The sequence below is a fragment of the Manis pentadactyla genome, chromosome 11 (genome assembly GCF_030020395.1).
Source record: "Manis pentadactyla isolate mManPen7 chromosome 11, mManPen7.hap1, whole genome shotgun sequence".
Taxonomy (NCBI): domain Eukaryota; kingdom Metazoa; phylum Chordata; class Mammalia; order Pholidota; family Manidae; genus Manis; species Manis pentadactyla.
Genome location: NC_080029.1, coordinates 30717845 through 30742088, shown reverse-complemented (window position 1 = coordinate 30742088; position 24244 = coordinate 30717845). Strand labels below are relative to the sequence as shown.

The following is a 24244-nucleotide window of genomic DNA, read 5'->3' as shown; positions in this document are numbered from 1 at the left end:
AGTGTTTTTATGGCAAATATCATGAAATATATGCTATATTTAGTATGCTACAATTGTAATTTAGGCTAGTTTCTAATGTTGGATTGGTTGTGACAGTTTGAGAGAGAGTTTTAAATATTTTCAGATAGTGACATGGTTATAAAATAGTTCAAATTATTAGATGTACAAATGAAGAGTGATATTTTTTTGGCTATTTGCTCTATACAAAATTAGAACCTCTTAGTTTTATAGAGGAAAGTATAATAACTTAAAAAAAATAGGATAGGAAGAAAGCCATTGGTAACAAAAATATGACACTTTTTTTTCTCATTATTTCCCACAGTGATCCTGGTGGAGGAATTGAAATGTCTGAGTTCATCCGAGAGGCCACACCCCCAGTTGGCTGCAGTTCCAGAAATTCTTATGCTGGCCTAGATCCAAGTAACCAGGTAGGAACCTGTGTGATTTTATTTTGCTTATTTCTTTTCTGATGGTGGTCTGCAGCATTTTGTCTGTAATAGTCAGCTGGTATTTGCGTTTATCTTATTGATTAATAATTTTTGATTGTTAATATCTTTTATTAGTATTCTTATTTTTAACTGAATTTTCACATTAATTAAGTACATTGTTGCTGAACATGCACCACATACTTATTGTGTGGGGATAGTTTTGATCAAAATAGGGCAGACACCCTTAGGAAATTTAGCTTCTAGCTTTCACTCTTACTTACCTTCATTATCTGTGTTGGAGAAGTATAGATGATGTCTGTGGTTTGGGGACACATGTTCCTACATTAAACACAGCAAAATAAATAACTTCCTCAAAATCTCTCAGTGTTTAAGATGTTAATGGTAGAGCAAGAAGCAGAATCTGCATCTGCTTTTGCCAGTTTCAAAGTCTTTCTGCTACATGACTTTTATTTTTAACTTACAAAGTAACTCTGAAAGTATCTCAGACCTCGGCTGAAGCCTGCCCTATTCCTTCTGTCTCACCTCAGCTGGGCCTTTGCTACTGCATGGCCCATTTTCATCCTGAACATCTCCTACTCTCAGCAAAGTCCCAGTTATTCCTGCTTGCCTTCTCAGCAAACAACTTCAGTAGTAGAGTAAAATTACGTGAGCATAAGAGAGTAAACGTCAGTGAGAAAGTTCTGAGGTCTTCTCATATTAGAATTTCAGATAACCGTGAGTTTTAGTGCTCATTATCTTTCATTATATAGAAAAGGAAACAATTGATTTATATCAGGGTCTAGGCTAGACCTCACTTCTTCATTTTTCACTCCAGTCTTCCCCCTGTTACACTGTACTACTTGTGGATTGAAATCACTCGTTTCTTCTCTTCCTCCTTTCTTTCCCGAGACATAGTCCTTTATTTTATGGCCTAACTCTAGCTCTTACTATAACCATGTCCTGTTCCTAAAGATTTTCAAGGACATTGTGGTATAGTCCCTTTCTCTTGCAGATGGAGTACTTCTGATGTTATTTATTTAGTACTTAGTTTTTGGTGTGTTGATGGTATGTGGCAGTGAATAAGCCTCTATAGAGCAGATTTTCCTGTTCCTCTACTGTCCATACTCTTTAGGAACAATATTATGAAAGCACCATATTCTATGAATCAAAATCTTGAATAGGGTCTTATTTCCTCATATAGTTTGATAGAAGATTTACCTCTGTTTGAATTGTATTTCATGATTTAAACTTCATGTGGATGAATTTTGGGCTATAGTTTTAGTTATGACTGAGTATAGTATAGAACAAATAAGTCCTCTAATTTGTCTTCTTTCCATAATAAGCAGGTGGAGTGAGAGATGTTGGAGTTGAGGAGAAAAAAAAAGAGAACATTGTGGAAAAGGACTGTGACATTCTAATTAGGTTGTTACTTTTTAATTATCAATTTTTACAGTCCCAGTTTGAGAAGAATGTTACTATCCTTGATCCTTGTTTTGCTGGCCTTGTGCTTCCTCAGTCTCTTTTTATAAAATGAAATGACTTAGTCCTTACATATGGCTGCACAATTTTGTATTCTTAAGTAACCCAGGCCTTTGTTTATACAGGCAGATGTTGGCAAATGCAAATTGCCCTGTATTTTTTTGAAGTACATTTTTTCAACAGTGTTTTGGGGGAGTCAGACCTTTGAAATTTTTTTCAGTAGGACAGGTGAAAGGGCACAGCATTAGCCAGCCACATTTGGTAACTCTATCCCTGGCATCAAGGCTTTGGGAACTTGTCCTACTTGTTTTAGGGAGGAAGTCCCATCCTGAATGCAATAAAGCATGTCTCCACATAAATGCACAGCATACCTAATTTAGTTTTCCTTAAAATATTAACTCTTGAGTAAAAATGAGTAAATATTAGAGGCTATTGTGCTACTTGGATTTTGGTGTTTTAGTTTTCTCCTGTTTTTAACAAGAGAAATGTTTGACATAATTGTCATTACGCTTTAGGGAAGTTGAAGAAGTAGAGTCGGTCTTTTTGTATGTTGGTAGAAACGTTACCAGTACACACATACTGTGTTTCTTATACATGTTTTATTATGTAGCACTTACTACACATTATCAAAGTTGTTTACGTAAATGTCTTCTGCACTGGATAGGGAACTCCTTCAACATAGTGTCTCTGTCTTAGTCATTATTGTTACCATTCTTTTCTTGCCACCCCTTCCCTTCTCCTTTCCATCTTTTCTCCATTTCCCTTCCCTTTCTTTCCCCCGTTTTTTTCCTTTTTCTCATTTTTTAATTGAAATATAGTTTATATACAATATTATATTGGTTTCAGATGAACTGATTCATTAGTTATATACATTATTAAGTAAAAACTTCCTATAAGTGTAGTTACCATCTGTCACCACACAGAGGTTAGAATATTATGAGATATATTCCTTATACTATACTTCCATCTCTGTGATTAAATTATTTTATAATTTGAAGTTTGTACCTCTTTATCTCCTTCACCTATTTCACCTGTTCCGCCCCCCCAGCCCATGGTAACCAACCATTCATTTTCTGTGTTTATGAGTCTGTTTTGTTTGTTTGCTCATTTGTTTTTCATATTCAACATATAAGTGAAACTGCATGGTATTCATCTTTCTCTGACTTATTTCACTTAGCATAATACCCTCCAAGTCCATTCATGTTGTTGCAAATGACAAGATTTCTTTTTTATGGCTGAGTAATATTCCATTGTATATATACACACCACATCTTTTTTATCTGTTCATCTATTGATGGACACCTTGGTTGCTTCCATATCTTAGTTATTGTAAAAATGTTGCAGTAAACATAGGGGTGCATATATATCTCTTTGAATTAATGATTTTGCTTTCTTAGGATTAGATTCCCAGAGGTGGAATTGCTGGGTGTATGGTATTTCTATTTGTAGTTTTTTGAGAAACATCCATACTGTTTTCTATAGTGGCTTTACCAATTTGCAATTCCAGCCGCAGTGTATGAGGGTTTCCTTTCCTCTATATCCTTGCCACACTTGTTATTTCTAGTCTTTTGGATAGTAGTCATTCTGAGTAGTGTGATGTGATATCTCTGTAGTTAAGATTTGCATTTCCCTGATTAGTGATGTTGAGCATCTTTTCATGTGTCTGTTGGCCATCTGTATGGAAAAACATCTTTGGAAAAATGTCTGTTCAGTCGTCTGCCCATTTTTTAATTGGATTATTCTTTTGGTTTAAGTTATGTAATTCTTTACATATTTTGGATGTTAGCGCCTTCCTTATCAGAATCATCATTTGCAAATATATTCTCCCATACAGTAGGTTGCCATTTCATTGTATTGGTTTCCTTTGCTGTGCAGAAACTTTTTAGTTTGATGTAGTCCTACCTGCTTATTTTTGCTTTTGTTTCCCTTGCCTGGGAGACATATCCAGAAAAAAATTTCTAATGTTGATGTTCAAGAGTTTACTGCCTGTGTTTTCTTCTAGTAGTTTTGTGGTTTAGGTCTTATATTTAGTTCTTTAATTCATTTTGATTTTATTTTAGTGTATGGTAGAAGACAATGATCCAGTTTCATTCTTTTGCTTGTAGCTGTACAGTTTTCTCAGAATCATTTATTGAAGAGACTGTCTTTTCCCTATTGTATCGTCTTGTCTTCTTTGTCATATATTAATTGACCATACAGGTGTGTGTTTATTTCTGGGCTCTCTATTCTCTTCCATGGGTCTGTATCTGTTCTTGTGCCAGTACGATACTGTTTTGATTACTGTAGCTTTGTAGTACATTTTGAAATCTGGGTGCACGACTCCAGCCTTGTTTTTTTCTCAAGACTGCTTAGGTTATCTAGGTCATTTGTGGTTCCATACAAATATTAGGATTATTTGTTCTAGTTCATTGAAAAATACTATAGGTATTTTGATAGGGATTATATTGAATCTGTAGATTGGTTGGGCAGGATGGCCTCACAATATTGATTCTTCCTATCCATGAACATGGAATAGTTTTTCACTTATTTGTGTTGTCTTCAATTTCTTTTGTAAATGTTTTATAGTTATACAGGTCTCTCACCTCCTTGATTAGTTTTATTCCTAGGTATTCTTTTTGATGCAGTTACAAGTAGAATTGTTTTCTCTTTCTACTAGTTCACTGTTAGTATATAGGAGTGCAGCAGATGTCTGTGCATTGATTTTGTATCCAACATTGCCAAATCCAGTTATTAGTTCTAATAGTTTTTTTGTGGATTCTTTAGGCTCTTCTGTATATAGTATATTGTCTGCAAATAGTGATAATTTTACTTCTCCCCATTTTCCCCCTTGTCTGATAGTCTTGGTTAGGACTACTAGGACTATGTTGAATAAAGTGGTGAGAGTGGGCATCATGTCTTGTTCTTAATCTTAGAGGAAAAGCTTTTAGCTTTTCACTATTGAGTATGATATTAGCTGTGGGTTTGTCATATGTGGCCTTTATCATGTTGAGATATGCCCTTTATACTCACTTTGTTGAGAGTTTTTATCATGAATGGATGTTGAACTTTGTCAGATGCTTTATCAGCATCTATTGAGATGATCATATGGTTCTTATACTTCCTTTATTTAATGTGGTATATCACACTGATTTATTTGCAGATACTGAACCATTCTCGCATCCCTGGAATAAATCCTACCTAGCTATTGTGAGTGATCTTTTAAATATGTTTTTGAATTTGGTTTGCTAAAATTTTGTTGAGGATTTTTGCCTTTATGTTCATCAGGGTATTGGTCTGTACTTTTCTTATGTTGTATTATCCTTGTCTGGTTTTGCTACCTGGGTGATGCTGGCCTGATAAAGTGAATTTGGAAACTTTTCTTCGTCTTCAGTTTTTTGGAGTAGTCTAAGTAGTCAAGGTACTATCTCTTTTTTACATGTTTGATAGAATTCACCTATGAGTCATCTGGACCTGGAATTTTGTTTGTTGGTAGGATTTTTTTTTAATAAGGTATCACTGATACACAATCTTATGAAGGTTTCACATGAGCAAGACTGTAGTATCAACATTCACCCACATTATCAAGTCTCCCCACCCCCACACCCCATTGCAATCACTATTCATCAGTGTGGTAAGATACTATAGAGTCATTACTTGTCTTCTCCATACTATACTACCTTCCCCGTGACCTGCCTATATTACGTGTGCTAATCATAATGCCCCTCAATCCCCTTCTCCATCCCTCCCCACCCACCTTCTCCCACTCCTTGCCTTTAGGTGACCACTAGTGCCTTCTTGGAGTCTGTGAGTCTGCTGCTGTTTTGTTCCTTCAGTTTTGCTTTGTTGTTATACTCCACAAGTGAGTGAAATCATTTGGCACTTGTCTTTCTCCACCTGGCTTATTTCACTGAGCATAATATCCTCCAGCTCCATCCATGTTGTTGCAAATGGTAGGATCTGTTTTCTTCTTATTGCTGAATAATATTCCATTGTGTATATGTACCACATCTTTATCCATTCATCTACTGATGGACACTTAGGTTGCTTCTGTATCTTGGATATTGTAAATAGTGCTGCAGTAAATATAGGGGTGCATATGTCTTTTTGAATCTGAGAAGTTGTTTTCTTTGAGTAAATTTCTAGGAGTGGAACTCCTAGGTCAAATGACTATTTTTAGTTTTTTGAGGAACCTCCATATTGCTTTTAACAATGGTTGAACTAATTCACATTCCCACCAGCAGTGTAGGAAGGTTCCCCTTTCTCCACATCCTCACCAGCATTTGTTGTTCCCTGTCTTTTAGATGTTGGCCATCCTAAGTGGTGTGAGGTGATACTTCATTGTGGTTTTAATTTCCCTGGTAATTAGCAGTGTGGAGCATCTTTTCATGTGCCTGTTGGCCATCTGAATTTCTTCTTTGGAGAAGTGTCTATTCAGATCTTTCACCCATTTTTTAATTGTTGGTAGTTTTTTGATTAGTGATTCAATTCCATTACTAGTAATTGTTCAAAATTTTTATTTCTTCCTGGTTCAGTTTTGGAAGATCGTATGTTTCTAAGAATTTATCCATTTCTGCTAAGTTGTCCAATTTGTTGGAATATTTTTTATAATATTTGTATTTTTGTGGTGTTGGTTAACTTCTCATTAATTTCTGATTTTATTTGAGTTCTCTTTTTTTCTTGATGACTCTAAAGGTTTATCAATTTTGTTTGTCTTTTCAAAGAACCAGCTCATACTTTTGTTGATCTTTTGTATTCTTTCTTAGTCTCTATTTCATTTATTTCAGTTTTGATCTTTGTTGATTCCTTTCTTCTACTAACTTTGGGCTTTGTTTGTTCTTTTTCTAGTCCTTTAAGTGTCAGGTTAGATTGATTATTTGAAGTGTTTCTTCTTGCTTTTTCAAGTAGGCCTGTATTTCTATAAACTCTTAAGACTCCTTTTCCTGCATCCCAAAGATTTTGAGCCATTGTATTTCTATCATCATTCTCCAAGTATTTTTTGACTTCTTTGATTTTTATTTTGATGACCCATTAGTTTTTCAGTAGTATGCTGTTTAACCTCCAGGTATTTGTGCTTTTTCCATTTTTTTTCTTGTAATTAATTTCCAGTTTCATACCATTGTGGTTAGAAAAGTTACTAAATATGATTTTAGTCTTCCTAAATTTAGTGAGACTTACTTTGTGGCCTAACGTGAACTATTCTATATAATATTTCATGTGCCCTTGAAAAGAATGTATTCTGCTGTTTCTGTATATAATATTGTGTATACCCTATCTATCTGTTAATTCCATTTGATCTGATATGGTATTCAAATTCACTGTTTCCTTATTGATTTCCAGTTTAATTGATCTATTCATTGATGTAAGTGGGGGTATTAAAGTCCTCTACTATGATTGTATTGATGTCCATCCCTCCCTTTATGTCTGTTAATGTTTGCTTTATGTATTTACATGATCCTCTGTTGGGTGCATAGATATGCAAAATTCTTATATTTTTTTCTGAATTGTGCCCTTAATCATTTTATAATGTCCTTCTTTGTCTCTTTTACAGTCTTTGTTTTAAAGTCTATATTATCTGATACAAGTATTGCCACTTCAGCTTTATTTTTTTTCCCATTCCTATTTGTATGGAATCTCTTTTTCTGTCTCTTCAGTTTCAGACTGTGTGTGTATTTAGGTCTGAAGTGAGTTTCTTGTAGGCAGCAAGTAGATGGGATGTAATTTTTATCCATTCTGTCACATCTTTTGATAGGAGCATTTAGTCAGTTACACTAAAAATAGTTACTGATATGCAGTTACTGCCATCTTGTTAAATGTTTCCTTGTTGTTTTTATTCTTTTTTGATCCTTTCTTATTCTCTTGCTCTCCCTTTGTGCATTATGAGTTTTTTAGTATTATGTTTGGATTCCCGTCTCCTAGTTTGTTGTGTATCCATTATAAGTTTTTCATTTGTGGTTACCATGGGGCTCTTATGTGACATCCTACATGAATAGCAATCTGTAGGGAGGTGCTTAAGATGGCAGTGTGAGTAGGGCAGTGGAAATCTCCCAAAACCATATATATTTTGAAAAATACAGAAAATGCAACTATTCCTAAAAGAGAGACCAGAAGATACAGTACAACAACCAGGCTACATCTACATCTGTGAGAACTCAGCATCTCACGAAAAGGGCAAGATACAAAGCCATGACCTGGTGGAACCCAGGCACTATCCCCAACCCCAGCTCACTGGCAGGAGGAAAAGAATCATAGTGGGGAGAGAGTGGAAGCACAGGACTGCTAAATAACCAGCCCTAGTAACCTGCACCAGAAGCACAGACACATCACATAGTGTACTGGATATTAGAGAAACAGTAAAGTAAAATCTGAGATGGAGACTGTGAGGGGGGTCCCCATGCTGACTCCACTGGGATGAAAGAAAAGTGGGTGCTTTAAAAGTCTTAAAGGGACAAGGGTTTAACAGGTGGACAAAATCATCCCAGCACACTCAGCCCAGCAGGCTGGGAACCTTAAGGAACTTCAGGTGCTCTAACCCCCTGGGTGGCAATGCACCTCTGAAGCCCTCAGAGCAATAAGCAGCCTGCACTATTCCCCCCCAACCCATCAGCACTCCAAGCAAACTGGCTGACCTGCCATTGCTGTGGACCAGCCGGGGAGCAGCTCCACCCACAGCAACCACACAGAGTCTTCTCCCAGCGCGAAGCTAACTGGGCCAGACCCAGAGGCTGCTGCCAGCACATAGCTGCCTGGCACAGGCAGAGAAAGCTGGGGCAAAGTCCAAAGGCTCGAAAGGGTGCCATTCATGCAGGACACACTCCATGCACCTGTGACCCCCGGCAGTGCCCTAGGCCATCCCAAGGGCCACCCTGCCAATGGCAGTTCAGGCGATTAACCCAGAGACTGCTCCCTGTGTGCGGTTAACTGGCACAAGCAGTGGAGAAGGGCAAGGTGACCAGCAAGCAGGAAGGGACTTTGTTCTCCCAGCCAACATATGTGCCACTTGCCGGTGATCACTTCTATTGCCATGAAAATTCAGAAGAACCTGGTTCAGTCCAAAATCACTCAGACAGTGCCAGAGAGAGGGCCTAGTGAGATAGATATAACCAATCTTCCTGAAAAAGAATTCAAAATAAAAGTCATAACCATGCTGATGGACCTGCAGAGAAATATGCAAGAGCTAAGGGATAAAGTCCGGAGGGAGATAACAGAAATGAAACAATCAATAGAAGAACTTAAGAGTAGGCTGGATGAGGTGCGAGAGACTGTTTATGGAATAGAAATCGGAGAACAGGAATACAGAGAAGCTGAGGCAGAGAGAGGTAAAAGGATCTCTAGTAATGAAAGAATATTAAGAGAACTGTGTGACCAATCCAAACGGAACAGTGTTCACATAATACGGGTACCAGAAGAAGAAGAGAGATTAAAAAGGGATAGAAAGTGTCTTTAAAGAAATAATTGCTGTAAACTTCCCCAACCTGGGGAAGGAAATAATCTCTCAGACAATGGAAGTTCACAGATCTCCAAACACAAGGGGCCCTAGGAGGGCAACACCAAGACACATATAATTAAAATGGCAAGGATCAAAGACAAGGGCAGGGTATTAAAGGCAGCCAGAGAGAGAGGAAAAAAGATCACCTACAAAGGAAAACCCATCAGGCTATCATCAGACTTCTCAACCTTACAGGCCAGAAGAGAATGGCATGATGTATTTAAGGCAATGAAACAGAAGGGCCTTGACCAAGAATACGGTATGCAGCAAGATTATCATTTAAATTTGAAGGAGGGATTAAGCAATTTCCAGATAAGCAAAAGTTGAGGGAATTTGCCTGCCACAAACCACCTCTACAGGGTATTTTAAAGGGACTGCTCTAGATGCAACTACTCCTAAGGTTAAATAGATGTCAGCAGAGAAAGTAAAATCACAGCAAAGAAGGCAGACCAACCAAATACTAACTAAAGGCAAAAAGTAAAATCAGCTGTCCATAAAAGCAGTCAAGGGAAACACAAAAGAGTACAAAATAAAACAGCTAACATATAAGGAATGGAGGAGGAAGAATAAGAAGGGAGAGATAGAAAGAATCATCAGACTGTGTTTAAAATAGCATAATAAGTGAGTTAGAGTTGGATGATTAGATAGTAAAGAAGCTACCCTTGAACCTTTTGGTAACCTTGAATCCCAAGCCTGCAATGGCAATAAGTACATATCTATGGATAATCACCCTAAATGTAAATGGACTGAATGCACCAATCAAAAGACACAGAGTAATAGAATGGGTAAAAAAGCAAGACCTATCTATATGCTTTTTACAAGACACTCAGCTCAAACCCAAAGACATACACAGACTAAAAGTGAAGGGATGGAGAAAGATATTTCATGCAAACAATAGAGAGAATTTGTTGCAGTTCTTGTATCAGACAAAATAGACTTCAAAACAAAGCAAAGAAAGTAATGAGATAAAGAAGGACATTACATAATAATAAAGGGGTCAATCCAACAAGAGGATATAATGATTATAAATATCTGTGCACCCAACACAGGAGCACTGACATATGTGAAACATACCAACAGAATTAAAGGAGGAAATAAAATGCAATGCATTCATTTTAGGAGACTTCAACACACCACTCCCTCCAAAGGACAGATCAATGAGACAGAAAATAAGTAAGAACACAAGAGGCACTGAACAACACACTAGAACAGATGGACCTAACAGACATCTACAGAACTTCACACCCAAAAGCAGCAGGATACACATTCTTCTCAAGTGCACATGGAACATTTTCCAGAATAGACCACATACTAGACCACAAAAAGAGCCTCAGTAAATTCAAAAAGATTGAAATTCTACCAACCAACTTCTCAGCTAACAAAGGTATAAAAGTAGAAATAAATTGTACAAAGAAAATAAAAAGGCTAACAAACACATGGAGGCATAACAACATGCTCCTAAATAACCAATGGATCAATGACCAAATAAAAACAGAGATCAAGCAATATATGGAGACAAATGAAAACAACGGCACAAAGTCCCAACTTCTGTGGGATACAGCGAAGGCAGTTCTAAGTGGAAAGTATATAGCAATCCAGGCCTATTTAAAGAAGAACAATCCCAAATGAATAGTCTAAAGTCACAATTATTGAAACTGGAAAAAGAAGAACAAATGAGGCCCAAAGTCAGCAGAAGGAGGGACATAATAAAGATCAGAGAAAAAATAAAATTGGGAAGAATAAACAATAGAAAAAATCAATGAAACCAAGAGCTGGTTCTTTGATAAAATAAACAAAATAGATAAACCCCTAGCCATACTTATTAAGAGAAAAAGAATCTACACACATAAACAGAATCAGAAATGAGAAAGGAAAAATCATGACAGACCCACAGAAATACAAAGAATTATTAAAGAATACTATGAAAAATCTGTATGATAACAAACTGGATAACCTAGAAGAAATGGACATCTTTATAGAGAAAAATGCAACCTTCCAAGACTGACCAAGGAAGAAGCAGAAAATCTAAACAGATTACCAGCAATGAAATTGAAGCAGTAATCAAAAAACTACCCAAGAACAAAATCCCCATATGAGATGGATTCACCGTTGAAGTTTATCATACATTTAGAGAAGATATAATACCCATTCTCCTTAAAGATTTCCAAAAAATAGAAGAGGAGGGAATACTCCCAAACTCATTCTATGAAGCCAGCATCACTCTAATACCAAAACCAGGCAAAGACCCCTCCAAAAAAGAAAATTACAGACCAATATCCCCAATGAACATAGATGCAAAAATACTCAACAAAATATTTGCAAACTGAATTCAAAAATACATCAAGAGGATCATATACCATGACCAAGTGGGATTCATCTCAGGGATTCAAGGATGGTACAACATTCGAAAATCCATCAACATCATCCACCACATCAACAAAGAGAAGGACAAAAACCACACAATCATCTCCATAGACGCTGAAAAAGCATTCGACAAAATTCAACATCCATTAATAAAAACTCTCAACAAAATGGGTATAGAAAACAAGTACATCAACATAATAAAGGCCATATATGATAAACCCATAGCCAACATCACACTTAACAGCAAGAAGCTGAAAGCTTTTCCTCTAAGATTGGGAACAAGACAGGGATGCCCACTCTCCCCACTGTTATTCAACATAGTACTGGAGTTCCTAGCCATGGCAATCAAGCAGCAAAACAAAGAAATAAAAAGCATCCAGATTGGTAAGGAAGAAGTAAAACTGTTATTATTTGTACATGACATGATATTTTTGTACATAAAATATCATAAAGAATCCACTCCAAAACTACTACATCTAATATCTGAATTCAGCAGTGGTGCAGGATATAAAATTAATACACAGAAATCTGTTGCATTCCTATACATTAGCGATGACCTACCAGAAAGAGAAATCAGGAAAACAATTCTATTCACAATTGCATCAAAAAGAAAAAAATACCTAGGAATAAACCTCACCAAGGAAGTAAAAGACCTTTACCTTGAAAACTACAAGACACTGTTAAGGGAAATTTAAGAGGACACTAATAAATGGAAATTCATCCAATGCTCTTGAGTAGGAAGAATTAATATTGTCAAAATGGCCATCCTGCCTAAAGCAATCTACAGATTCAATGCAATCCCTATCAAAATAGCAGCAGCATTCTTCAACGAACTGAAACAAATAGTTCTGTAATTCATATGGAACCACAAAAGACCCCAAATAGCCAAAGTAATCCTGAGAAGGAAGAATAAAGCAGGGGGGAATCTCGCTTCCCAACTTCAACGTCTACTACAAAGCCACAGTAATCAAGACAATTTGGTAGTGGCACAATAACAGACCCACAGACCAGTGGAACAGAATGGAGAGTCCAGATATTAACCCAAACATATATGGTCAATTAATATATGGTAAAGGAGCCATGGATATGCAATGGGGAAATGATAGCCTCTTCAACAGCTGGTGTTGGCAAAACTGAACAGCTGCATGTAAGAGAATGAAACTGGATCATTGTCTAACCCCATACACAAAAGTACATTAGAAATGGATCAAAGACCTGAATGAAAGTCATGAAACCATAAAACTCTTAGAAAAAAACATTGGCAAAACTCTTTTGGACATAAACATGAGCAACTTCTTCATGAACGTAACTCACTGGGCAAGGGAAACAAAATAAAAAATGAACAAGTGGGATTATATCAAGCTCAAAAGCTTCTGTACAGCAAAGGACACCTTCAGTATAGAAGAATATAGTCATAAATGACATAACCAATAAAGGTTTAACATACAAAATATATAAAGAGCTCATGCACCTCAAGAAAGAGAAAGCAAATAATCTAATTAAAAAATGGGCAGAGGTTCTGAACAGACACTTATCCAAAGAAGAAATTCAGATGGCCAACAGGCAAATGAAAAGATGCTCCACATCGCTAATCATCAGAGAAATGCAAATTAAATGGCCAACATTCAAAAGGCAAATAACAGCAAATCTTGGCGAGGATGTGGAGAAAGGGGAACGCTCCTACACATCTGGTGGAAATGTAAATTAGTTCAACCATTGTGGAAAGCAGTATGGAGGTTCCTCAGAAAACTCAAAATAGAAATACCATTTGACCCAGGAATTCCACTCCTAGGAATTTACCCTAGGAATGCAGCAGCCCAGCTTGAAAAAGACATATGCACCCCTATGTTTATTGCAGCACTATTTACAATAGCCAAGAAATGGAAGCAACCTAAGTGTCCATCAGTAGATGAATGGATAAAGAAGATGTGGTACATATATACATATGCAACATGGATGGAGCTTAGAGGGTATTATGCTCAGTGAAATAAGCCAGGCAGAGAAAGACAAAATGATTTCACTCATCTGTGGAGTATAAGAACAAAGCAAAAACTGAAGGAACAAAACAGCAGTAGACTCACAGAACCTAAGAATGGACTAACAGTTACCAAAGGGAAAGGGACTGGGGAAGATGGGTGGGAATGGAGGGATAAGAGGGAAAAAGGGGCATTACGATTAGCATACATATTGTAGGGGGTGTGCATGGTGAAGGCAGTACAACACAGAGAAGACAAGTAATGACTCTATAGCATCTTACTATGCTGATGGACAGTGACGGCATGGGGTATGTGATGGGGACTTAATAATGGGGGGAGTCTAGTAACCATAATGTTGCTAATGAATTGTACTGTTATGATACCAAAATAAAAAAAAGGAATCTGTGATAAGTTGATGGTCATTTAAGTTCAAACACCTTCTAACAACACTACATTTGCTACTCCCTCTCTTCTGTTTTATGTATATGATGCCTTTTTATGCACTTTTTATATAGTGATACCCATTGACTAATTTTTAGATGTAATCAGTTAAAATACTTTGGTCTTTCTTTACTTCATACTAGCTTTAATCTACTGATACATACTAGATTGATCTACTACGTTTGATATAAGCTTGCTTTTCTCATTGAAATTTTCACTGTAGTGTTTTTCTTGCTTCTGGTTAGTGTATTTTCGTTTCTTCCTAAGGAAGACCTTTTAACATTTGTAAGGGCAACTTAGCTGTTGTGATCTCATTTAACTTACATTTATCTGTGAAGCTCTTTATCTCCCCTTCCGTTCTGAGTGATAATCTTGCCAGGTAACTTATGCCTGGTTGGAGATTTTTCTCTTTCTATACTTTGGATGTATCATGCCACATCCTCTGGCCTGTAGAGTTTCTGCTGAAAAATCAGCTAATAGCCTTATGGTGTTTCCGTTGTAGGTAATTTGCTGCTTTTCTCTTGCCATTTTTTATGATCCTTTCTTTGTTTCTGATCTGACATTTTAATTATGATGTGTCTTGGCGTGGATCTCCTTGAGTTTGTCTTCTTTGGGTCTCCATCTGCTTCCTGGACCTGGATGTCTGTTTCCTTTTGTAGATAAACAAAGTTTTCAACTATTATTTCTTCAGGTAAGTTTTCTATTCCTTTCTCTCTCTCTTCTTCTGGGACTTCTGTAGTGAATGTTTGGGCATTTGATACTGTCCCCAACCTCCCATAACCTATCCTCATTTACTTTTTTCTTTTCTTACTGCTATTCTGCTTGAGTATTTTCCATTATTCTTCTAGATCACTGATCTGTTCTTTTGCATCTTCTAATCTGCTGTTGATTCCCTCTAGTATATTTTTCATTTTGTTTATTGTATTTTTCATCTCTAATTGGTTCTGTTTTATATTTTCTGTCTCCTTGTAGAGGTTCTCACTGAGTTTCTACACTCTTCTCTCAAGTCTTTATCATCATTAATGAACTCTTTATCTGGTAGATTGGTTAACTTTTACATTTACTTCTTTATCTGACTTTTTGTCATGTTCTTTTGTTTTAAGCATATTCCTCTGTCAACTCATTTTGTTTGACATTTTGTCCCTGATTCCATGAATTAGTAGAAAGGGCTACCTCTCCTAGTCTTGAAAGATTGACCGTATTTAGAATATGTCCTCTAGGTAGACTGTCTGTGCCTGATAGTTTTGGCAGGCTGGCTGGAGGCCTAGTGTGTGTGAGCCAGGGATGTCCTGATGTCTGGGCTCTCAGGCTGTGGTTTGAGAGGGACACAGTTGGAAGGATTCCTAAGTGGGTACTGACAGAGTCCATGCTGGCAGGGAGGGAGCGAGCCCTGGCATGGCCTCCAGGAAAGCCCTACCTCTGCAGCTGCTGGCTGTGTGCCCACAGTGCAGCAGAGACTCAGAAATACTCTTGAGGGGTGAGCAGTGACTGGTTCTGCACCCACCTTTGCAGTCCCAGGCCCAGGCATGGCTCAGGGAAGCTCTGCCCCAACAGCTGCTGGCTCCGGGTCTAAGTTTGCAGTGTAGCAGTGGCTCATTTGTGCATCAACAGCCAGCTCCAGGGAAGTCCAACCTCTATAGCTACTGGGTCACTGTCCACAGTGCCATGGTGACCAGGGTATGCTCTCCAGGGTGAGGCAACTAGCTGTGTTCTCTCAGGGCAGCTGCAGCCTGATGCCTGTGGGTATGGGGCAGGTCTGGGTAGCCACCTAGACCAAGTGTGAAGTCAGTGTGTGCTCCCCAGCTGTGCTCCCTGTGTTACTATTAATGTGGGGAAGGAAAGCAAACAGTGGTACTTGCCAGAGAGAGTTCCAGCTATTCTCCCACCAAATGGCAGGTGCTTTAGTTCTAGAATTGGGTTTTTTCACTTACAGTCTAGATGTGTTTTAAAGTGTGGCTTTTTTTTCCCCCTATACCTGAGGGCAGGGAATCTGTGTCCAGGTTCCTCAGTGACACCCCCTACCACCCGATCCCCACTGTTGAGGGGGTGGGTTTCCTGCTATTACAGTGTCTCTTGTCTCCCCTGTGATCTTTTTATCTCTGGTTATGCAGAAAATGCTCATTCAGACCTGTTATTCTTCAGGATGCATGGCTCAGTGTGAAGGTGTTCACATGGGTTCAAGCTCTTGCTGCACCTTCCTTTTCCCAGATGTCCTACTGTCCTTTTTTCTCCTTTTTTACTGTCTCTTAACCATTCTCTTTCCTTTTGTCAGTTGTTCTCCTTCAAATATTTTAATACCTGATATTATTAAAAGCAATTTACTTGTTGTGTGGGGAAGTGGTCTTATGCTCAAAGAACTGGCAGTCTCATAGTAGATGTGCTATAAGGAACCAAAGTTATAAATATATGTGCTGCAGAGGAAATACAAGATCAAAGTAATAATTGCCATAGGAATGGTACAGAAAAAGGGTTAATGATTTCAGAGGAGAAAGTGATTGCTACAGCTAGAGAGAAGGGCAAGGAGGAGATGGCCTTGCCTGATTGCTTTTTAGTTGGAAGAAGTTTTTTTCCTCTGGCAGCTATAATCCCTCCTGAACCTTTCCTATGGTGCTTATCAAAGAGAAGAAACACCTGGGCCGTTTTGGAACCCCTGGAAGAAAAATTCATTTTTCATGGGAGCCTTAGTTTTTTATGCTTTTTAAATATGTTATCATGGTCTGCAAAGAAATACTAAACTTTTTGTCTGAAAGTCAGGAAAGTACATACTGATAAGTTAATAATTTGATAGTAAGATGGATTTATGTTGCTCTTTGTAGTAAACATTAATGTTTTTTCCTCCAGACTTTTCGTTCATATACCCTGATAAGTCTAAATTTATTTTAGATAGACTCAACACCTGGTTTTGCTTTTGTTTATAATATGAACATATAAAAATTGATAATCATTGTATGACATGGATTGCTTGAGTTTGGAGGCATTCTGCCCTTAGGGTTCCATCAATCTTGAGCATGCAGAGGGATTCAGTGTCCTAGCACATCCATCTGTAATACTTGGTCACAGTAAATACGTCTTGTGGCTCTGACATCGCATCCCCAACAGATATCTTTTAATGTTGGTAGAAGTGACTGATATGTTTTGATAATAGGATAATTTTGTTTGATATTCTTGCTAGTCTATATTGATGATGACACAGCTAGTATTTTAATTCGTTTTACTTCCTTCATGTTATGTTTTTAGATTGGATCTGGTTCCTCTCGTCTTGGAACAGCAGCAACTATTAAAGGTAGACGTGATCTAACTTGAAAGTTGCCTCTGAATTTCCATTTCATTTTTGGTTGTAATAAAGGTAACTGAGTACTGTATATTCACATGAAATGAAAAATCATTCTTGAAATTACTTGGAGTTAAAATTATGTATCTTATATTAAAAATCATTCTTGAAATTATTTGGAGTTAAAATTATGTATCTTATATTAAAGGTTACTTGATATAAATTGTGTTCCCCCTTCTTCATCCAGATTTCACAAATATATTTGACCATTTGCATTACATTGCATGAATTATAAGTTTTGATCTATAAGAACTTCCTTTCCTTGAGGGAAAATACTTTCGTGGGTGTTGGTGAGGTTCATGGAAAACTGAGTAATTTAGTGTGATACCATTAAATTGGGTGCAAATGAGATGTTTAAAAAAGGGAAAGTTTTTCTATATGCCTTCTATATGCCTTTTATTCTATACATCTGTTTCACATGAGTTCATATTATTTTTACCCTATAATTTTTTAGCTTACTAATTTTCCCTGAGAAAGAAATTTATTTTATGTTGCTATTACATAATTTGCACTTCTGTTAAAACTGCTCCTTTTTAAAGAAATAGTTTTATAACAGTATGAAGCTTTCCATATTATGTTGTTTGTAGTGGAATGAGAATAATTATGTGTGGTCTGATAGTCCATGATACCTATTAGTTCAGTGCAGCTTCCATTATTGTAATGCTTGATATACAAAAACTGCTTTAGTAGATATAGTTACTAGTATAGTATTTATAAACTGTAGTAAACTACTGGATGTCCTTCCTTATGTTATGCCTCACTGTACTGCATTTACTTTTAATATAATGTCTTCACGTGTTTCTCTTAACTTTGTAGGAGATACAGACACAGCTAAGACTTCTGATGACATCAGTTTAAGTCTGGGCCAAAGCTCTAGTCTTTGTAAGGAAGGAAGTGAAGAACAAGGTAAGAATATTATACTTCACAGTAACATTGTGGTGGCCAGGGTGAGTGTGTAGAGTATACAGCTTATATATATATATTTATTTATTTATTTATTAAGGAATCATTAATATACAATCTTATGCTTAGGTTTCACATGAGCAACATTGTGGTTACTACATTCCCCCCTATTATCAAGTCCCCACCACATGCCCCATTATAGTCACTGTCCATCAGCATAGTAAGATGCTATAGAGTCACTACATGTCTTCTCTGTGCTATACTTCCTTCCCCGTGCCCACCCCCCCATATTATGTGTATGTAGCTTATATTTTGGCAGAAGTTTGTAATCATTTAATATTGTATTTTTAGGAGGTATTACAATTATTTAGTAGGTAACAGTGAAGCACTGTTATTAGTACTTTTAGCTTTCTGGAATTCAATTATACATATTCTGCCAAACAAACATGGAGAGAAAAATTTTAGAAGCATTTACCCCACAGTGAGTAGGAGATAGGAGAGAAGAATTTGCTATTCCTTTAGTTGGTCAAAGCATCTTGCTGAGCTAAGTAGTAATCTAGTATGTAAAATAGTTATTTCCCATTCAATGTGACCTCTAAATGTCATCTGCTTCATATCTTGCCTAACAATATGTTTTCACAGAGAAATAACTTTTTGTTGGACTTACTGAGAAACTGTATGCCTGCTTCCAACATGGTGCCTCCTGTAGCAGATTTGTAACAGACATTTTGGCTTAAAGTGATTTTTTTTCTTTTCTTCTTAGCTCCATTATAAATGAGTATTTGGGATTTTTTGGACTTCTTTTTAAAGAACTGCCACATTTTCATGTTTGAGGAGATTATTCCAAGTTATGTAATTAGTGAGACAGAAACCTGTCTCTGTATTTCCAGCCTGTTGTTTTTATTAGCCTACAGGTGATATTTGGTATGTAGGCAGGCTAATAAATTTCCTGTACTTAATTATGAGACTTATGAAGTTATAAATAAATTCCTAAACTATGACATTTCCCCATTAATCAGTATTTTTTCTAGGTCCAATTCTTACAAGTATATTTTGTACTGGTACTTGGAAATCTATCCTGTTAACTCTGCTTTTATGGAATTGCATTGCTTATTTGCTTGTGTGGACTATCCCTGCCTCTCCTTACAAAAAAATACTTCTAAACATACTGTAAAATATGGAAACCATTTTCTTATAAAAAATAAAGGTGAATTGATTGGCTTAGAATTACACTGTCTCTTTCTGTAATATGTAATCGTTAGAATATCTCAAAACTAGGCAATGATCTTAGAGGGGCTAGTGCTCATATCTCTGTATTTTATATCTGCAAGTACCTTGCCCAAGTAAAAGTCTTGCAGTGTGACAGGTTGGGAATTAACATACACACCAACTTACCCTGGCAATTTCATACCAACATGGGTAATGATGTCTGACATCCATGAGTTCATACTATTTTCTGGGTTAGGGGTCTACAGACTTTTTCTATAAATGGTAAACTAGCTTTGTAGGCCATTTAGTCAGTCTTGCAGTTCTTGCAGTTACTCAACTCTGCCATTGTGGAGTGAAAGGAGCCATAAACAGCACATAAATGAGTGGGCACGGCTATGTTATACTAAAACTATATTTATAAAAATAGGCAGAGGGCTGACTGATTTGGCCTTAGATTGTCAACCCCTGGTTTAGGTCTTCTTTTAAGCACTTCATATGCATTTACCTAGTTAATCTTCACTGTAAACATGTGGTGTTAATACTGTCATTATTCTTTACAGATGAGCATATTGTGTCTTAGGTTATAAGAAACTTTGCCCAAAGCCATACAGCTACAAAGTGGCAGTCCTGTATTTAAAATCTAGTTTAAATTATGCTATTAATTGCTGTACTATATTACTTTCATATAGCTTTATAATTTTTATCATGTCACGTTTTTCCACACAGTTAACATTTGACAGATATTACATGCTGAACTACATGATACTACATACTGAACACTGTTCCTAGTACTGGAAGTGAATGACTTAACAGATTCCTATCCTCATGTGGCTTCCATACTCTTAGTATGGAATTATACTAGTATAAAATCAAATATATGTGTAGTAAAAGAGAAAGAGGACAGGATGTGGTGGGGTTCTTAAGTTTATAAATAGAGTGGTTGAGGGGAAATCTCACTGAGAGTGAAGACCTGAAGGAGGGAGGGAGCGCTGAGGATGTCGTGGGGAAGGGGCGTTCTCCATGCAGAGATAAGGCGCGGGCAGCAAAGTGCTGTGGGAAGTGGTGTGACTGGTGCAGAGTAAGTGAGGACATAGATTATAGAGCCTTGTAAGCCATTTTAGAGATTTGGTGTTAATTCCCAGTGAGACGAGGCACTGCTACAGGGTTTTGAGCAGAGGAGTATCATGATCTGTGTTACATACATGTTAACAGAATCATTGTGGCTGCTATGTTGAGAATATATTAAAAGAGACAAAGGCTGAAGCAGGGGGTTCAGTTATCTGATTATTGCTGTAATCCAGGGCACAGATAAGGGTAGTTAGAAGTAGTCTGTGTGTGTAGAAGCTGTTAATAAGAGGCTTTGTTGATGTTGATGGGTTTGGATATATCATATGAGAGAATCTGTACTCATGGATGAGTCTGAGGTTTTTTGGTTAAGTAGTGGGGAGATGGAGTGTCCCTTAACTGAAGGGGGGAAGACTGAGAAGAAGCCGATTTAGTTGTAGCAAGGGCAGGGAGGAGGGTAAGTTTTGGGCATATCAGGAATGAGATGCTGCTAGACCTCTAGTGGTAGTAATTAGTAAAAATTAGGTAAGGCTGGATTTCAGGTAAGTCTGGATTGAGGTCTTAAATTTAGGAGTTTTCAGTGTGTCAATACCATAAAAAGTTCAGTCATGTCAGCTGTGGGTTTGGGTTATCATGAAGTTCATAAACTACCAGAAGTTGGAGTTTAGATGGCCTGGCTGATCCAAGTCTGTGTTGTGGTTGGTCATGCCTGTGGTTTGGCACCATCTAGTGGCAATAGTTTATTTTGGCTTACATATCATTTAGGGCTCTTGCGGTTCTCTGGATGGTTTAGGTTCACTGGACAGTGACCTTTAGTTCTCCTGTTAACAGTTGATTAGTTGGCACTCATGTTATCCACATAATTCAGAATTATTGGGAGTAAACTGAGGATGTGGGGATGTGTGCTCTACTTTTACTTCTTACAAGGGTTTATCCCTCTGCAGCCTTATGTCTTCCCTACCCAAGATCAGAACTTCAGCCCATCCCTATGAGTATGGGGGCTGGGTGGAAAGTGGAGTAACTAGTTACACATATTTCTGAATTTTAGTTATTACAGAGCCAGAAGACTGAATGAGCTCTATGAAAGAGAGTATAGATAGAAAAATGAGAAGTTCCAAGGATTGAGCTCTGAGCCACTCCAGTTTACTAAGTCCAGGAGACTGGGAAGTTAGAATTGGTGGTGTAGAAGGAAAACCAAGAGTGTTGTATCCCAGTGTTTGAAGGGTAGTGGAGTTGTCAACAGCTCTGTCAAATTTTGCTGATAGATGAGTAATGTGAGAGAGAGATTTGACCATTGGATTCAATAGTGTAGAGGTTGTTGATGACCCTGATAAGTGTCTTAATGCAGTGGGATTAGAATATATGTAAGAGAGAATTAGAGAAGAATTGAAGAGTGAATATAGACTACTCTTTTGGTGAATTTATGTAAATGGGATCAGAGACACAAGGTGTAGCTAGTAGGGGAAGTGAGGATAAAAAGGAGAATTTGGATTTTGTAAGAAACTGTTAGAGAAATAATAGCTTGTTTTTTATAATTGATGGGGATGATCCAGAAGAGGAGGAAAATGTTTTTATTTATGAAAATAATATATGTATAGAAAATATAGTTAAGTATGAAGGAGAAACACTTCTTCCACTGAAATAACAGTTGCTAATATTTTCTTGATGTATTCCTTTTTAAATTTTTTTATTGTGCTATAATTCACATACCATAAAATTCACCCTTCTAAAGGGTACAGTATAATGGTATATTTGCAAGGTTGTGCACCCGTCACCACTGTTCCAATTCCAGAGCATTTTATCACCCAAAAAGAAACCCATACCCATTACGCTTCCATTTTGTCCTTCATCCAGCCCATGGTGACCACAAATCTGGTTTGTCTTTATGCATTAGCATATTTTGGACATTTCATATACATGGAATTACATAATATATGGCTTTTTGTGTCTGGCTTGTTTCACTTAACATGTTGCGGCATGTATCAAGACTTTATTCCTTTTTGTCTGTGGTATGTTATGTTTAACATTCCTAAAATCATATGCATACACATGTGGTATGTTATGTTTAACATTCCTAAAATCATATGCATACATACCCTTACTCTTTCTAACTCTTACAGACTGAAATTATACTTTTTATGTAATGCCATTTTTTTCATGTATTTTCTCATACTTTTACATAACTTCTGAAAGCATTTTAGTGCCTGCATGATACTACCAATAGCATAATTTATTCAGCCTTTTTTTTTTATTGGACATCTTCATACTTAAACATGCTTTGTGTTTTAAGAAGTTTTAAACAACCTGAGATGAACATTTTCTCTTTTTGGCTAAAAACCTCACACACATATTTGATTTTATCCTTTAGCAGCAATTTCTAAAAATAGATCTGATTATGGATAAGTATACTTTGGAAGGCTTTTGGCTATAGCACCAGAGTGCTTTACAGAAGATTATACCAGTTTGTTACCACCATGAGCATGCCTTTCTTATTCTGAACACCACTAGTAGCAATCGTTGAAAAAAGTTTAATTAGATGAAGAATAGGAGTACTTCTCTGTTGATTTGAGCCTCTCTTTGGCTATATTGCTACCAGTGAGAAAAATGTCTCTAAGAAAGCATATTTACTTGAAAATTCCCTAAAGCCACCTAACTTCTTGACAAAGTTAAACCTTGTATGGTATATTTATTTAGCAACAGGAAAAAACGTGCATGTATTAAAAGTATGTTTGGCTGGTCTTTTAAAATAAAAAAGTTAAATTTCTGCTTTGTTAATATCTTAGAGTTGATTTTGATCATTAGCATATTTTTAAAAGTCTTTTGTGTATTAGAATTTGTGATTTTCAGTTACTTGTTCAGTTAAGTTTTCTAGAAAATTAATAACTTTGAAATGTGAATATCACACCATTCCATAATTTCTAATTAGAGATTTATAGAAAGAGTTTTTAGAAGTAAGTTTAAAATTTAATAATACAAAAAAGACAGTGCTAACTTAAAAATTTTAGTATATAGAGAGTATAAGAACCCCCAAGTATAGTGGCAGCCTTTCTGGACAGATGATAAAGAACATGGATTTTACTCATTATAAAGACTTTAAAACATAGCTAAAGCCTAGTGGGTCATTTATAAATCACTGTTTATATAGTACATTCTAGGTGTTGTCTCTTAAGTTTTTAAATATTTACACCTAATCTAGACTGAGATTTTTTAAAAGGCTAAACATTTCTAATAATTCTTTCTTTCATATTAATCATAGGGGGAAAATGTACCTTTTATTATTGAGAGTCTGACTTATGACAAATAAGACAATAATTTCTCTTTTGATTGAACAGATTGAATCATCCTTATCTGTCAAAAAGTAAATAAAAATTAGCTGTGGTGCAGTTCAGTTGTCAAGCTGTATTCCAAAATAAACTTCAATGCAGATAGATTTATTTGTACTTATATTTAAATACATGGTCTATATGGAACTCACATCACTATTACTGGCCTAAATGATGGAGGGTTAAAGGAATGGTCTTGAAGATCTAGGGGATACATATTTTTTCATGATGCTCTCTATAATTATTGCATCAATGATGAA

At 36.7% G+C, this 24244-nt stretch overlaps 1 protein-coding gene across 8 annotated transcripts in view; it reads left to right on the top strand.

Moving 5' to 3' along the window:
• PCNX1 (pecanex 1) overlaps positions 1–24244 on the top strand; it is a 197405-nt gene that overhangs the window by 78324 nt on the left and 94837 nt on the right. For all 8 annotated transcript variants that reach the window (XM_036913325.2, XM_036913324.2, XM_036913329.2 and 5 more), the window contains 3 exons: positions 323–428; positions 17391–17436; positions 18301–18390. In XM_036913325.2, coding sequence (XP_036769220.2) covers positions 323–428; positions 17391–17436; positions 18301–18390 — 242 coding nt within the window. The remainder of the gene's footprint in view (positions 1–322; positions 429–17390; positions 17437–18300; positions 18391–24244) is intronic.